At 39.6% G+C, this 15074-nt stretch overlaps 1 protein-coding gene and 1 non-coding gene across 5 annotated transcripts in view; both read right to left on the bottom strand.

The window, feature by feature from the left end:
• SPG11 (SPG11 vesicle trafficking associated, spatacsin) overlaps positions 1 to 15074 on the bottom strand; it is a 126592-nt gene that overhangs the window by 96669 nt on the left and 14849 nt on the right. For all 4 annotated transcript variants that reach the window (XM_066276595.1, XM_066276596.1, XM_066276597.1 and 1 more), the window contains exons 7-9: positions 14888 to 15033; positions 5928 to 6060; positions 87 to 242 (exon numbers count right to left, since the gene is read on the bottom strand). In XM_066276595.1, coding sequence (XP_066132692.1) covers positions 87 to 242; positions 5928 to 6060; positions 14888 to 15033 — 435 coding nt within the window. The remainder of the gene's footprint in view (positions 1 to 86; positions 243 to 5927; positions 6061 to 14887; positions 15034 to 15074) is intronic.
• On the bottom strand, positions 14003 to 14134 carry LOC136337108 (small nucleolar RNA SNORA5). Its single transcript, XR_010731813.1, has one exon. It is a non-coding gene; the product is annotated as a small nucleolar RNA SNORA5 (small nucleolar RNA).

The raw sequence follows: 15074 nt of genomic DNA, 5'->3' as shown, positions 1-15074 counted from the left end.
TACGTGCTCTCCAGCAATAGGACCACTTACACCTGTGTTCTGACACAGAATAGAACAACTGCACCCTTCTTTGCTGCTACTCTTACCTTCATTGTGAATAAAAAGCTCCTTTATTTGTTTGTTAAGGAAGGACAGTGTAAGGTTAAGCAACTGTTCTGAGAAGTTTTTGCTTTGGGTTTCAGAATCATTTTCTCTAATTGCTGAGCAGAGTAAATCCAATGCTGGTGTCAGCTCTTCCACATCTGAGAAAGAACCAAAGAAATTAACATGAAGAACACCAGAATATTCCCAATAAAATGAGCATATCCAAAAATACCATATTTTAAAATATGTCTTATTCTCAAAAAGCTCAGAAAAATTTTATTATTATTTTTTTTATAGAGGAAGGGATTTAGTGAGACAGACTCCTGCATGTGCCCGACTAGCATCCACCTGGCAATCCCTGTCTCTTGCTGATGCTGGAATCAACCAAGCTACTTTTAGTGCCTGAGGCTGATGCTCAACCAATGGAGCTATTCTCAGCACCTGGAGCCAATGCTTGAACCTGCCTGCAAGAAGGAAAGAGAGTGAGGAGGACAGGGAGGGGAAGAGAAGCAGATGGTCACTTCTCACATGTGTCCTGACTGGGGGTGAAACCCAGAACATCCATATGCCAGGCTCACACTCTATTCACTGAACCAGGCAGCCAGGGCCTAAAAAACTTTTTCTTTTTGAAGTGAGAGTAAGGGAGATAAGAGTCAGACTCCTCCACGCGCCCCAATTGGGATCCACCGGCAACATCTGTCTGGGGCAGATGCTTGAATCAACCAAGCTGTCCTCAGTGCCTGAGGCTGATGCTCAAACCAACTGAGCTATCCTCAGCACCTGGGGCCAATGCTCTCAGACCAATAAGCCACTGGCTATGAGAGGGGGAGAGAGAAAGGAGAAAGAAAGAAGAGAAGTATATGGTTGCTTCTCATGTGTGCCCTGTCCGGGGATTGAAACTGGACGTCTGCATGACTGGCTGACACTCTATCCACTAGAAAAAAAAATTTTTTTTTTTTTTTTAAAGAGGCAGAGATAGACAGGGACAGACAGACAGGAACAGAGAGAGATGAGAAGCATCAATCATCAGTTTCTCGTTACGCGTTGCGACTTCTTATTCATTGATTGCTTTCTCACATGTGCCTTGACCGTGGGCCTTCAGCAGACCAAGTAACCCCCTGCTGGAGCCAGCGACCTTGGGTCTAAGCTGGTGAGCTCTTTGCTCAAGCCAGATGAGCCTGCGCTCAAGCTGGCGACCTTGGGGTCTCGAACCTGGGTCCTTCCGCATCCCAGTCCGACGCTCTATCCACTGCGCCACCACCTGGTCAGGCTAGAAAACTTTTATAAAGTCTTATTACTGCAAACTTCAGTGATTCTACTTATTACTGGTCATTACTTACTGTAATTACTAGTAACTATCATTTTGCTGACCATCTACTACATCTTAAGTATTGTATTGGGTGCTTTTTGTTTTGTTTTGTTTTTAGTAAGAGGAGGGGAGGCAGTCAGACTCCCACATGCACCCAACAGAAATACACCCAGCAAACCCACTAGGGGGCGATGCTCTGCCCATCTGGGCCCCTTGCTCCACTGCAACTGAAGCCATTTTTTTTAGCGCCTGAGTCAGAGGCCATGGAGTCATCCTCAGCACCCAGAGTCAACTCTGTAGTAGGGGAGGAAAAGAGAGAGAGAGAAGCAAGAGGGGGAGGGGTGGAGAAGCAGATGAGTGCTTCTCCTGTGTGCCCTGGCCGGGAATCAAACCCGGGATATCTACACATCCAGCCAAAGTTCTACTACTGAGCAACCTGGCCAGGCCTGTATTTGGTGTTTTATAAATGCTATCTCATTTATTCCTTTCAACAACCTGAGAGATAGGAGGTATAGCCTCCTACCTAATAGATGAGGAAACTGAGATTCAGAGAGAATAAAAAACTTGCCCAAATTAATTTGGAAAGTGGCAGAGCCAAAATCTGAACTTAAGCCTGATTTCAAAAACATTCTCTTAAACATGATGGTGATAGCAAGGGTCTTCCATTGGCCACTTGCAGGCCCTAATGAAGCGTTTCTTGTTTACCTCAGCATCAGCTCTAGAACTGTGTGAGTAGCAAGGATCAGAAACATGGATTTTCCCCTGGGAGAGCAGATAAAGCTGTTCCCATGCTTATTTCCAGTCTCATTCCTCTAGCCTTTAGGGCAGAGCAATGCGGGTGAGAGTTAACTGACCAGAAATCACCAGCCACGGAAAAGCAGTAGTAAGTAATGACCATATAATCGCTGATGGAGCCACACTCACCACCACAGACAAGGCTCTTTTCTATAAATTTGAGCAGATTAAAAAAAATTAGAGCATAAAAACAGTAGCAATTCAAGAGGGAGGAGACCAAACTGCACTCAAAACAGAAGAGAATGTTTTTTTGGTTTTTTTTTTGTTTTTTTTTACAGAGACAGAGAGAGAGAGTCAGAGAGAGGGACAGATAGGGCCAGACAAACAGGAATGGAGAGAGATGAGAAGCATCAATCATTAGTTTTTCGTTGTGGCACCTTAGTTGTTCACTGACTGCTCTCTCATATGTGCCTTGACTGCGGGCCTTCAGCAGACCGAGTAACCCTTGCTCAAGCCAGCAACCTTGGGTTAAGCTGGTGAGCCTTGCTCAAACCAGATGAGCCCACGCTCAAACTGGCGACCTCGGGGTCTCGAACCTGGGTCCTCCACATCCCAGTCTGACACTCTATCCACTGCGCCACCGCCTGGTCAGGCTAGAATAAAGTGTTTTGTTTTGTTTTTAAATTTCTAATCCCTATTCTTTCTTTAAAATCATATTTATTGATTTTATAGAGAAAGAGAGAAAGAGAGAAAGAAAAAGAAGAAGGAAGAGAGAGAAATATCCAGGGATAGAACCCACAACCTTGGTGTATCGGGATGATGCTCTAACCAACAGAGCTACCAGCCAGGGCTCTAAATCCACCTTCTTAGAGAGAACCAACACTACATTGGCGGAAAAGCAGGTTGTCATTGTCTTCACATAACTAGAATACAAGTTGGTAAAATTTTTCTGAAGGACAATTTATCAAAGTATTTAAGAATATAAAATATATACCTCTTTGACATGGAAATTCCATATCTAGAAATTTATCCCAAGTAATTAACTGTATATATGTGATATTTTATACACATGGCATTGATAGCACATAGAAAAATAATAGTAAAAATTGGGATCAATCCAAATGTCTAACAGAAGTTTGGCTGGGTAAATTACTGTACAACCCATGCAGTGAAATTCTATGTCACAGTAAATACCCTGTCCAAAATATCTACAAAGACATTTGGTCCAGCCAGCTCATCTACCTTAATCTCATGTGCAATGACCAGCAAGTCTACTGAGGCAAGAAGGGTTATAATTGGCAATACAGCCACAACACAATTATTGGACCAATAAAACATGTTTTTTCTTTTGGTTTTTCTTTTTTTTAGGTGAGAGGAGGGGAGATAGTGAAGCAGACTCTCCCATGTGCCCCAACCAAGAACCATCTGGCAACCTGATCATGGGCCCATGCTTGAGTACCGAGCTATTTTTAGCACCTGGGGCTGTTGTGCTCCAATGGAGCTATCCTCAGTGCCAGGGGCCATGCTTGAACCAACTGAGCCACTGACTGCAGGGGGGGAAGAAGGAGAGAAGGGGGAGAGGGGTGGGGAGGAAAGCAGATAGTTGTTTCTCCTGTGTGTCCTGAACAGGAATTGAACCCAAGATGTCCATACACTGGGTGGATGCTCTATCCACTCAGCCACTGGCCAGGGCCCATTGTAGTATTTTTAATGTATTAATCCTGTAAACTAAAAGTATAAATAAACATTATGGGGCTGTTTGAACTCAGGGACATTTCCTAAGCATGGACATTTCTTTTTTTTAAGTGAGAGAAGGAGAGATAAACAGACCCCCACATGCACCCCGACTAGGATCCACTCGAAACCTCTATCTGGGGCCGATGCTTGAATCAACTGAGCTATCCTCAGTTCCTGAGGCCAACACTCAGACCAACTCAGTTATCCTCAGTGCCCAGGGCTGACACTTGAACCAGTTGAGCCACTGGCTGCGAGAGGGAAAGAAAGAGAGAAGGGGGAGGAGGAGGGGAAGAGAAGCAGATGGTCACTTCTTGTATGTACCCTGACAGGGGATGCAACCAAGAATGTCTGCATGCTGGGCTGACACTGTATCTAGTGAGCCAACTGGCCAGGACCACATGGACACTTTTGATAGGACCTAATTTCAAGGACCTTTAGATGTAGATTAAATGTCTCCAAAATGTTTGGACAGGACCAAAAAAAAAAAGTTCACTAATCCCATAAATAATAAGTATGTCTATTATTAACAAGAAAGATGTCTATAATATATCATCAAATAAAAATATTATAAGATTATAAACTTAGCCTGACCAGGCGGTGGCGCAGTGGATAGTGTCAGACTGGGATGTGGAGGACTGAGGTTCAAGACCCCAAGGTCACCAGCTTGAGCACAGGCTCATCTGGTTTGAGCAAAAAGCTCACCAGCTTGGACCCAAGGTCGCTGGCTCGAGCAAAGGGTTACTCAGTCTGCTGAAGGCCCACGGTCAAGGCACATATGAGAAACCAGTCAAGAAACAACTAAGGTGTTGCAACAAAAAATGGATGATTGATGCTTCTCATTCATCTTTCTTTCTTTTTTTTTTTTTGTATTTTTCTGAAGCTGGAAAGGGGGGGGGGGGGCAGTCAGACTCCCGCATGCGCCAACTGGGATCCACCCGGCACGCCCACCAGGGGATGCTCTGCCCCTCCAGGGCGTCGCCCTGTCACGACCAGAGCCACTCTAGCGCCTGGGGCAGAGGCCAAGGAGCCATCCCCAGCGCCCGGGCCATCTTTTGCTCCAATGGAGCCTCAGCTGCGGGAGGGGAAGAGAGAGGCAGAGAGGAAGGAGAGGGGGAGGGGTGGAGAAGCAGATGGGTGCCTCTCCTGTGTGCCCTGGCCAGGAATCAAAACCGGGACTTCTGCACGCAAGGCCGACGCTCTACCACTGAGCCAACCGGCCAGGGCCTCTCTCCATTCTTGTCTGTCCCTATCTATCCCTCTCTCTGACTCCCTGTAAAAAAAAAAGATTATAAACTTTATGTACAGGGGGAAACACACTTTATTACCCTATGTCTCAGCAGAGAAGATCTGTATGGCTACCAGTCCAAGAATAAATGCTAGCTTTCCTGTTTATTTAAAAAAAAAAAAAAAAAAAGACAAGGGTGGTGGGGTGGGGGTGGGGAACTAAAAAAATAATAAATTTTAAAAGGACAGCCAAAATTTTGAAGTGTTGGTATTTCAGCAGATGAGTTAGGCTGAAAATTCTTATAACAAGTCCCAATTCATAGCTCAGTCAGCTGCACTGTCACTATACATCGGGCAGTTGCAAAGGTAGGCAATTTTACTAATGAATTTTATTCTCTTTTGGATAAAAACCTCTTAATCCTGGCAGGGTAGCTTGGTTGGTTTGAGCATCATCACCATAAGCCAAGGTTGTGGGTTTGATCCTCTGTCAGGGCACATACAGGAATCAACCAACGAATGCATAAATGGAACTGATGTTTCTATCTCTCTTCTCCTCCCTCTAAAATCAATCAATAAATTGAAAAAAAATTTTTTAAAGCTCTTGAATTTGAACAATCATCTCTTCCTTGCAGAATAAAAATACAAAGCATAGTACAGAATCTGAATAATAAATAGCCCTCTTAGAATGAGAATATTTATAGATTCTCACAACTCAACTTTCCACAAAGTAAATAAAATCTCATGACTGAGTGTGATAAATAAGTCATCAGAAAACACAATGATAATTTGAAAGTGATTAAAATGATAAACACAATGTAGACATCTTTGTTTTACTTACTTCTTAAATATAAATGAGATGGAAAGTGATCAAACTGATCAGGTACAGAAGATTTTGGGGATGGAGTCAAAAGATTTTCCTTGCTCTTCAAAAAGAAATTTACTGTGTCCAGTTGACGGTTTTCTATCCCGGCCTACAATGAAAGAAAATCAGAAAAAAATTACAATAGGAAAAAAAGTCAGGGCACAATATTTTTTTAAACTTCAGAACTTAATGTGCTGAGACTGAAGACACAAGTCTCTCTTCATCATGCAGGAGGGCCTACGTTCTAGTGAGGATTCTGACAATGCTTAATTATGCAACCTGGGGCAAGTCTCTGTAACCTTTCCAACCATCAGTTTCTGCTTCAGCAGAAAAAGGTTAGACTAGAACACCCTTCCAACTTCACTATTCTGTAATTCTATAACAATACAATGCTAGGTACTTGTGGCTCACTCTTTTTTTTTTTTTTTTTTTTTTTTTTTTGTATTTTTCTGAAGTGAGAAGCGGGGAGGCAGACAGACAGACTCCCACATGTGCCCAACCAGGATCCATCCGGCATGCACACTAGGGGGCGATGTTCTATTGCAACTGGAGCCATTCTAGTGCCTGAGGCGAAGTCACAGAGCCATCCTCAGCACCCGGGCCAACTTTACTCCAATGGAGCCTTGGCTACAGGAGAGGATGAGAGATAAAGAGAAAGGAGAGGGGAAAGGGTGGAGAAGCAGATGGGTGCTTCTACTGTGTGCCCTGGCTGGGAATTGAATCTGGTACATCCACATACCAGGCGGACGTTCTACCACTGAGCCAACTGGTTAGGGCATGGCTCACTCTTACAATTAATTTATACCCTGAATTAAAATGTTAAAGCAGTACAACATAAAGTTAAATGAAAAGCAGGCTAAAAACAGGCTAATATTTCTGATCTTGAATAACCTCTCTAGAGAGACTATTTTAAAATCACAGATTTAAAAAAAAAATGTGTGAGTTTATGTGTATGTATCTTTTTTTTTAAGTGAGAGGCAGGGAGGCAGAGAGAGACTCCCACATGTGCTGTAACCAGGATCCACCCAACAACCCTCGTCTAGGACTAATGCTCTGGCCATCTGGGGCTGCTGCTCAGTTGCTCAGCAACCAAGCTATTTTAGCACTTGAGGGGAGGCAATGGAGTCATCCTCAGCACCCAGGGCCAATATGTCTATGGGTGAGGGTGGGGGAGAGAGAGAGAGAGAGAGGAGGGGGAGGAGTAGATGGTCGCTTTTCCTGTATACCCACCCGACCAGGAATTGAACCTGGGACTTCCATATGCCAGGCCAACACCAGGGCCAATGCTCCACTTCTGAGCCAACCAGCCAGGGCCTGTGTGTGTAATCTTTAAATGCTCAGTTAAATGGGAAAGAAAGTAGAAAAAGTACTCATGGGATAAAAATGAGGAGAAGAAAGACAAATTCAGCAAAGTGACTGAGCTCTAAAGCCAACTGCTGGCTTAAATTATCTACAGAGACCTGTTGGATTAAAACAGGGTGGAAAACAAAAGCCCACCAGTCAAACCCAGCCTTCGTCTGTTTTGGTAAATGAAGCTTTATGGGAACACAGCCACACCCACTCACATACTGTTAATGGCTACAACAGCACAACTGAATAGCCCAAACAGAAACCACAAGGCCTGCAAAGCCTAAAATATTTACCATCTGGCCTTTACAGCAAAAGTTTGCTACTCCTAGAGTAAAGTACTGTAAGCACCACCTAAAGAGCTTGTGAAAATGTAGATTGCTGAACCCTGCCCCCAGAGTTTCTGATTTCCTAGGTCTGGAATGGGATCTAATAATTTGCATTTCTAATAAATCCCCAGGAGATAGTGATACTGCTGGTCTAAGGACAACACTTTGAGAATCAATGGACCAAAGTTCTGGGTATTAACAGACCAGGCAGGCTGGGGTGAGAAGTATTGGTGGAAATTATGTATGGAGGAAAACAGAGAGGCTAAACCTAGGGGCCATTCAAAGTAACATTCTGAAAATGGCTGAACTAGATAAATTATCTCCCCCAGAGGAAGACCATAAACAAATTAAGCCTTTGCTCTGGGAGGTAAGAGGAAAAACTGAATTATGTATGATTTAAAAAAAGGATATTACTCTAAATATCTGCTAAAATATTTAGAGTTCACTTTATTATTTTTTGAAGTTTCTCTGTAAATTTGAAAATTTTCAAAATAACACATTTAAAAACAATGACCTAACAAATTCTAGATAAGAACTATTAAAATAGAAATTATATGTGTTTTATATCAGATTAGATATAACTAAAAAGAATTAATGAGCTATCAACTGCCATTTTGCGGAGCGTTTCCTCAATCCACTGAGACTTTGCCTCCCAGCAACTGTCAACAGTTTGGCTCAACTAAACTTTTTTTTTTTTTTTTAGTAAGATTTCTTTTGTTTGGATTTTTATTTATTCATTTTAGGTATGAGAGAGAGAGAGAGAGAGAGACAGAGGAGAGGGAAGGGGGGAGAAGCCGGAAGTATCAACTCCCATATATGCCCTGACCAGGCAAGCCCAGGGTTTTGAACCAGCAACTTCAGCATTCCAGGTTGATGCTCCATCCACTGTGCCACCACAGGCCAGCCTGGCTCAAATAAACTTATAAAAATTCTTACAAGCAGTAGAGGGCACAGGAGCTTCTGAAGTGCTAGTAATGTTTTATTTCTTTTTTCTTTTTTTTCTTTTTTTTTAGAGAGAGAGAATCAGAGAGAAGGACAGATAGGGACAGACAGACAGGAATGGAGAGATGAGAAGCATCAATCATCAGTTTTTTGTTGTGACACCTTAGTTGTTCATTGATTGCTTTCTCATATGTGCCTTGACTGTGGGCCTTCAGCTGACCGAGTAACCCCTTGCTCGAGCCAGCGACCTTGGGTCTAAGCTGGTGAGCTTTTTGCTCAAACCAGATGAGCCCGCACTCAAACTGGCAACCTCGGGGTGTCGAACCTGGGTCCTCAGCATCCCAGTCCAACGCTGCGCCACCACCTAGTCAGACATAATGTTTTATTTCTTGACCTACATGGTAGTTACAACAATTTTTGCTTTGTAAACTATACATATATTCTGCATACTTTTTACTACATGTTATACTTTAAAATAAAATAAAATTGTTAGGGATAAAATAAAATAAAATTGATTAATGTGGCTTATTACAGTAGCCTATTAGAGATGATTCATACAATTATCTTAATAGATTCAGAATAAGCATTCAATAAAATTCAACACCCATTCATGATAAAAACTCAAAGCTGGTGTAAAAGAAACTTAAGCTTATAAATTTTTTTCCTTAATATACACACAGACACACAACTTCATAGTGAGATAATACAGGTATCTTTAAAATCAGGAATAAGATAAGGATGCCCACAATTACTTCTGGGTCTATTATATATACTAGAGGTCCCAGCAGCAAAATACAACAAGAAAAAATAGTAAAAAGAATAAGAATTTGAAGAGATGAGAAACAAAACTGTATTATTTTGATGTTAAATGTAAACTGACTATATAAAAACGTCAATAAAATCTAACTGGTAAATTATTTGAATAAGAGAAATGAGAAACTTTTCTGGATACAAATTCAATATATAGGCCCTGGCCAGTTGGCTCAGTGGTAGAGCATCGACCTAGCATGTGGAAGTCCCGGGTTCAATTCCCAGTAAGGGCACACAGGAGAAGTGACCATCTGCTTCTCCTCCCCCCTCTTAAAAATAGCTTGGTTGCCAGCATGGGCCTCAGATGGTCAGAGCAACAGCCTTAGACGGAAGTCCTAGGGTGAATCTCGGTTGGGGCGTATGTGGGAATCTATCTCCCCCCCCTCACTTAAATTAAAATTTCAATATATAAATGTTAAATATATTTATATACTACTAACAAACAAAATGTAAATTAAAAGCATAACGTTTATAATAGCAATATACACAGTATTTAAATATAAACATATACTATGCATTTTAATACATATTTAAAATATATATACACACACATATAAAATATTTAAATATCAACACACACCAAAAATAAAGCTAACAAAAAATATCAAGCTTTTACTGAAAGAAAAAACTGTAAAAATTGTAATTCTTATTGCAGGACATTAATAAAGACCTAAAAAATGGGGAGAGTGATTATGTTTGTGGATGGAAACATTAAGTAGCCTAAAGATGTTACTTACTTCTTCCCAAATTGACATATAGATTTAACGTAATTCTAATAAAAATCCTAATAGCTTTTCATGAAACTTGACAAGATGATACTAAAATATAAAAGAGCATTTCAAGAGAGGGAGAATAACAAAAAAATCCTGAAGAATAATAAAGTGAGAGATTTATAATTCAGATAGGATATCTGAATTATATCCTGGGCCAAAGACAAAGACCACTCATGCATATGTGGAAACTTGACAAGGCATTTCTGATCAATGGTAAGATAACTTTTGAAAACATGGTGCTGAGATAAATGGTAATCAATATGGGGGGAAGGGGAATAGGTCTCTACCTTATATGCATAAACATAAGTTCCAAATGGTAAAGGACTTAAATGTCAAAGTCATAATTTTAAAACTTAGGAAAAAATATAAAAACATCTGTATAACTTCAGAATAGAAGTCATAAACTATAAAAGAAAAAGCTGATTAATTAAACATTAAAATTAGAGACCCTGTGAAAAAAGTAAAAAGCAAAGATTAAAATATGTATATTCACCACACTTACAACAAAGAATTAGTATCTAGAATATATCAAACACTATACAAACCACTAAGAAAAAGACAAATACCAAAGAGAATAAAAGGCAAAAGACTTAGTCACCAAAGAAATCCAAATAACAACATAATATTATATCAACATATAAATATAATATATATAAGTGCACAAGTTAATCAGGGAAATGCAAATTAAAATCCATCATACCATCAGACTGGCAAAAATTTTTTTAATTTTATTAAATTTATTGGGGTGACACTGGGTAATTGAATTATATAGGTTTCAATGTGTTTCACTAGAGAATTGGGTAAAAAAGATGTGGTACATATATCCAATGGAATACTACTTAGCCGTAAGAAATGATGAAATTCTGCCATTTGCAACAACATGAATGGATCTTGAGAATATCATGTTAAGCAAAGTAAGTCAGGCAGGAAAAGTCAAGAACCATATAATTTCCATTTATGTGTTGCAAAACTTTTTAAAATCTGAGTATGTCAAGTGTTGGCAGAGACATAGAATAATTAGAACTCACATATATTGCTGGTGAAAGCATAAACTGACAAAACAACTGTGGAAAATTACAGTACTACCTAGGAAAGTTAAAGATGCATATGCACGCTGACCCAGAAATTCTACCACCACCATAAGTGCTACACAGTGCTATAGTAGATGCATAAGAAACAGTTTCTAGCAACATTGTTTCTAACAACAAATGGAAATAAGCTAAAGCTGGATAAATACACACACACACACACACACACACACACACACACACACTATAAGAGACTACATAGGGGTGAAACTGAGTGAATTAGTTATACAAATGAACATAAATAAATCACAAAAAATCATGTTGAGTGAAAAATGAAAAAAGCAAGTACCAAAAAGAATATACACAGTGATTCCATTTTACACAAAATTCAACAACAGTCAAAACAAAATGGCATTATTTGAGAATACATTTATATGAAGCAAGATAAAGAAAAGCACTGGGATGGTTAAAACGTTCAGAATGGCACTCAACTCTGAGGTTTGGTGAGGTAAGGAAATAGGATGGGGACCGCACGCATTCAATAGGAAAACCACACATTCAAAAACAGTGCTGATAATGTAGCTCTTGCCTGCATGGTACAAGAACATTTGTTTTATTATAGTTGTTATCACTTAAATCATACATATTCACTCATTTTTACATGAAGAAAGACATAGGTCAAAACTATGTTGTATTCCATGCAATTCCAATTAAACACACACTTGCATGCACACTGTATAAGGGCAGAGGCTCTGCAGTCACACTGCCTGGGCTCAAATCCTACCACTACCACCTACTGTCCATGTGTATCTGAATTAGATTTCCTAACCGTTCTGTGTTCCCTCATCTATCAAATGGGGATAATAACAATATTTACTTATAGGGTTGATAAGATTATGAGTTAATACTTGATTATTAACATTAATATTTAGAAAAAACAAGTACTATATAAGGAAATAATCCTAATAGTAAAACATGATGGCTTCTAGATAATAGATTTATAGGTGACTGACTTGCTTTTTTTCTATTACTCAAACTTTCTATAACAATATTTTGCAGTATATAAAAGTTTTTTAATATATGGTGCTGGAACAACTGACTATCTACATGTAAAAGGATAAAGTTAGATTTCTTCTTCATATCATATATGAAAATTAGTAAAAATGCATCATAAACCTAAAATATAAGAGCTGAAACAATAAGACTCCTATAAGAGCAAATCTCAGATTAGGCAATGGTTTCTTGGATATGACACAAAAGCAAAAATGACCAAAAAGGAAAATTTTGACTTCATCAAAATTAAAAACTTGTGTTTCAAAGAACAATCATCAAGAAGCTGAAAAAATAATCCACAGAATGGGAGAAAATATTTACAAGTCTTATATCTCATAAAGGTCTAGTCTCCAGAACATATAAAGAACTGTTCAAACTCAACAGTAAACACAAATAACTCAACTTAGAAGTGGACAAAGAATATAAATAGACATTTCTCCAAAAAGATAGATATACAAATGGTCAATAAGCTCATGAAAACATATTCAACATCATTAGTCATTAGCAAAATGCCAAATCAACATCACAATGGGTACCACTTCATTTTGACTTTGCAACGACTAGGATGGCTATAAAAGGAAAAGTGAACAGTAAGTGTTGACAAGGATATGGAGCTATTGGAACCCTCATATATTGCTGGTGAGAATGTAAAATAGGGCAACTGTTGTGGAAAAGTTTGGTGGTTCTTCAAAAAGTTAAATGATCCAGTCATTCCACTGCTAGCTTATATACCCAAGAGAAATGGAAACATATTGTGATCACTGTTCATATCAGAATTGTTCATAAAAGCCCAAAGGTGGAAACAACTCAAATATCTATCAACTGATGAATGGACAAATGAAATGTGGTATATTCATATAATGAAGCAGTTAGCCATAAAAAAGAATGAAGTACTGAAACATACTACCACATGTATGAACCTTGAAAACATGCTATGTGAAAGAGCCAGTCACAAAAATCTATTTTAAATTCCATTTATATGAGATGTCCAGAAAAAGCAAATCCAGAGACAGAAAGCAGATTCATGTTTGGGACTTAGAGGCTCCAAGGAAAAAGAAGTGACTGCTAACAGGTAAAGAGTTTTTTTCTTCTATTTATTGATTTTAAAGAGAGAGGAAGGGAGAGGGAGGGAGGGAAGGAGGGAGAGAGAGAGAGACAGGATCATCAGTTTCTTTCTGTATGTGCCCTGAATAGGGATCAAACCGGCAACCTCTGCACTTTGGGATGATGCTGAACCAACCAAGCCATCTGGCTAGGACAGGTACAGAGCTTCTTTTTGGGGTGGTGAAATGTTCTGGAATTAAAACAGTGGTGCCTGACTAGGCAGTGGCGCAGTGGATAGAGCGCTGGACTGGGACACAAAGGGCCCAGGTTCAAAACCCCAAGGTCGCCTGACCAGGCGGTGGCACAGTAGATAGAGCGTGGGACTGGGATACAGAAGACCCAGGTTCGAGACCCCAAGGTCACCGGCTTAAGCGCAGGCTCTCATCTGGTTTGAGCAAGGCTCACCAACTTGAGCCCAAGGTCGCTGGCTTGAATAAGGGGTCACTCAGTCTGCTGTAGCCCCCCGGTCAAGGCACATATGAGAAAGCAATCAATGAACAACTAAGGTGCAACAAAGAATTGATGCTTATCATCTGTCTTCCCTTCCTGTCTCTCTCTCTGTCATAAAAAACAAACAAACAAAAAAAACAGTGGTGATGGCTGTGTAACTCTGAATATACCAAAAACCAGTAAACTGTATACTTTATATGGGTGAATTTTTTTCTTGGTGTCTGTAACCAAATTTATCCCTGAAGCCCAAAGGAAATCAAGGCCCATGAGTCACAATGTTTTTAGGGCAGCCTTCTGGGCCACTGCCACCCAAGAGCAGGGCAGGCACTGTATTTGACATGGCTGCAGCAGATCAGTGAATTTTATGGTATGTGAATTATATCTCATCTCAATAAAGCTGTCATTTTTTTTAAGTTAAAAAAGAACTAGCACAGAATATTAACTTCCACTTTTTGACCTTTCAGGAGCCATGTGGTCTTTATTAGTATGGCTATGGGCCACTCACTCAACCCTTCTGAGCCTAAGGATTTTCTTTTTTAAAAAAATTTATTTATTTATTTATTTATTTATTTATTTATTTATTTATTGTCCTTTTCTTCCCCTAAGGACTTTCATCTGTAAAATGAAATGAATAAAAACTATCCAACCCATCTCATGTGGTTATTTTAGGACAAAATTAGATAATATATATAGAAAGAGTATTTGTAAACTATAAGATACTATATAAATTCAGGTGATGTCATTACTATAGCCGGAATAGAAGAGTAGGGACTACAAGGGAGGCATAAATGTTCACTCGGGTTCAGGCTTTCCATAGCTTGCTTCCACGTCATTTAGTCTCACTGGCTTATTGTTGCCTCCAACTTGTAACTTTTGTCTCCTTAAACAATGTTTATTATAATCTTACATCTTTTAAAGCCAAAAAAGTGTAAACTGCTAAACAGGGTTAGGGTGATGAATCAGTCAGAACTAAACAAACAGATAAAGACTATAGTTGTTTTTGCTACTAGGTTAAATGAATTCTCACAAATCTTCTGTCAATTAAGAGTGTCTGACAGAAAATCATCAAGCAGAGTTCTACAGACATGTACTTCTGTTACCTCGAGCGCATGTATGGGGATTGAGCACCGCCCCCAACCATTGAGGTGACAGAGGGAGTCCACAGTGCTGGCACTTCCATGGATCATTAGTCTATTTAAAAACTCCTCTTGAGTCAAACCAAACAAAATCAGAGAGAGTCCATTTTCTACAGGAAAAAGAAAAGTTAGCTTCAATAAATTAGTAGGA

The sequence above is a fragment of the Saccopteryx bilineata genome, chromosome 4 (genome assembly GCF_036850765.1).
Source record: "Saccopteryx bilineata isolate mSacBil1 chromosome 4, mSacBil1_pri_phased_curated, whole genome shotgun sequence".
In the NCBI taxonomy this organism is placed as follows: domain Eukaryota; kingdom Metazoa; phylum Chordata; class Mammalia; order Chiroptera; family Emballonuridae; genus Saccopteryx; species Saccopteryx bilineata.
Note: the sequence above shows the minus strand (reverse complement) of the source record. Positions and strands in the feature narration are given on the sequence as shown.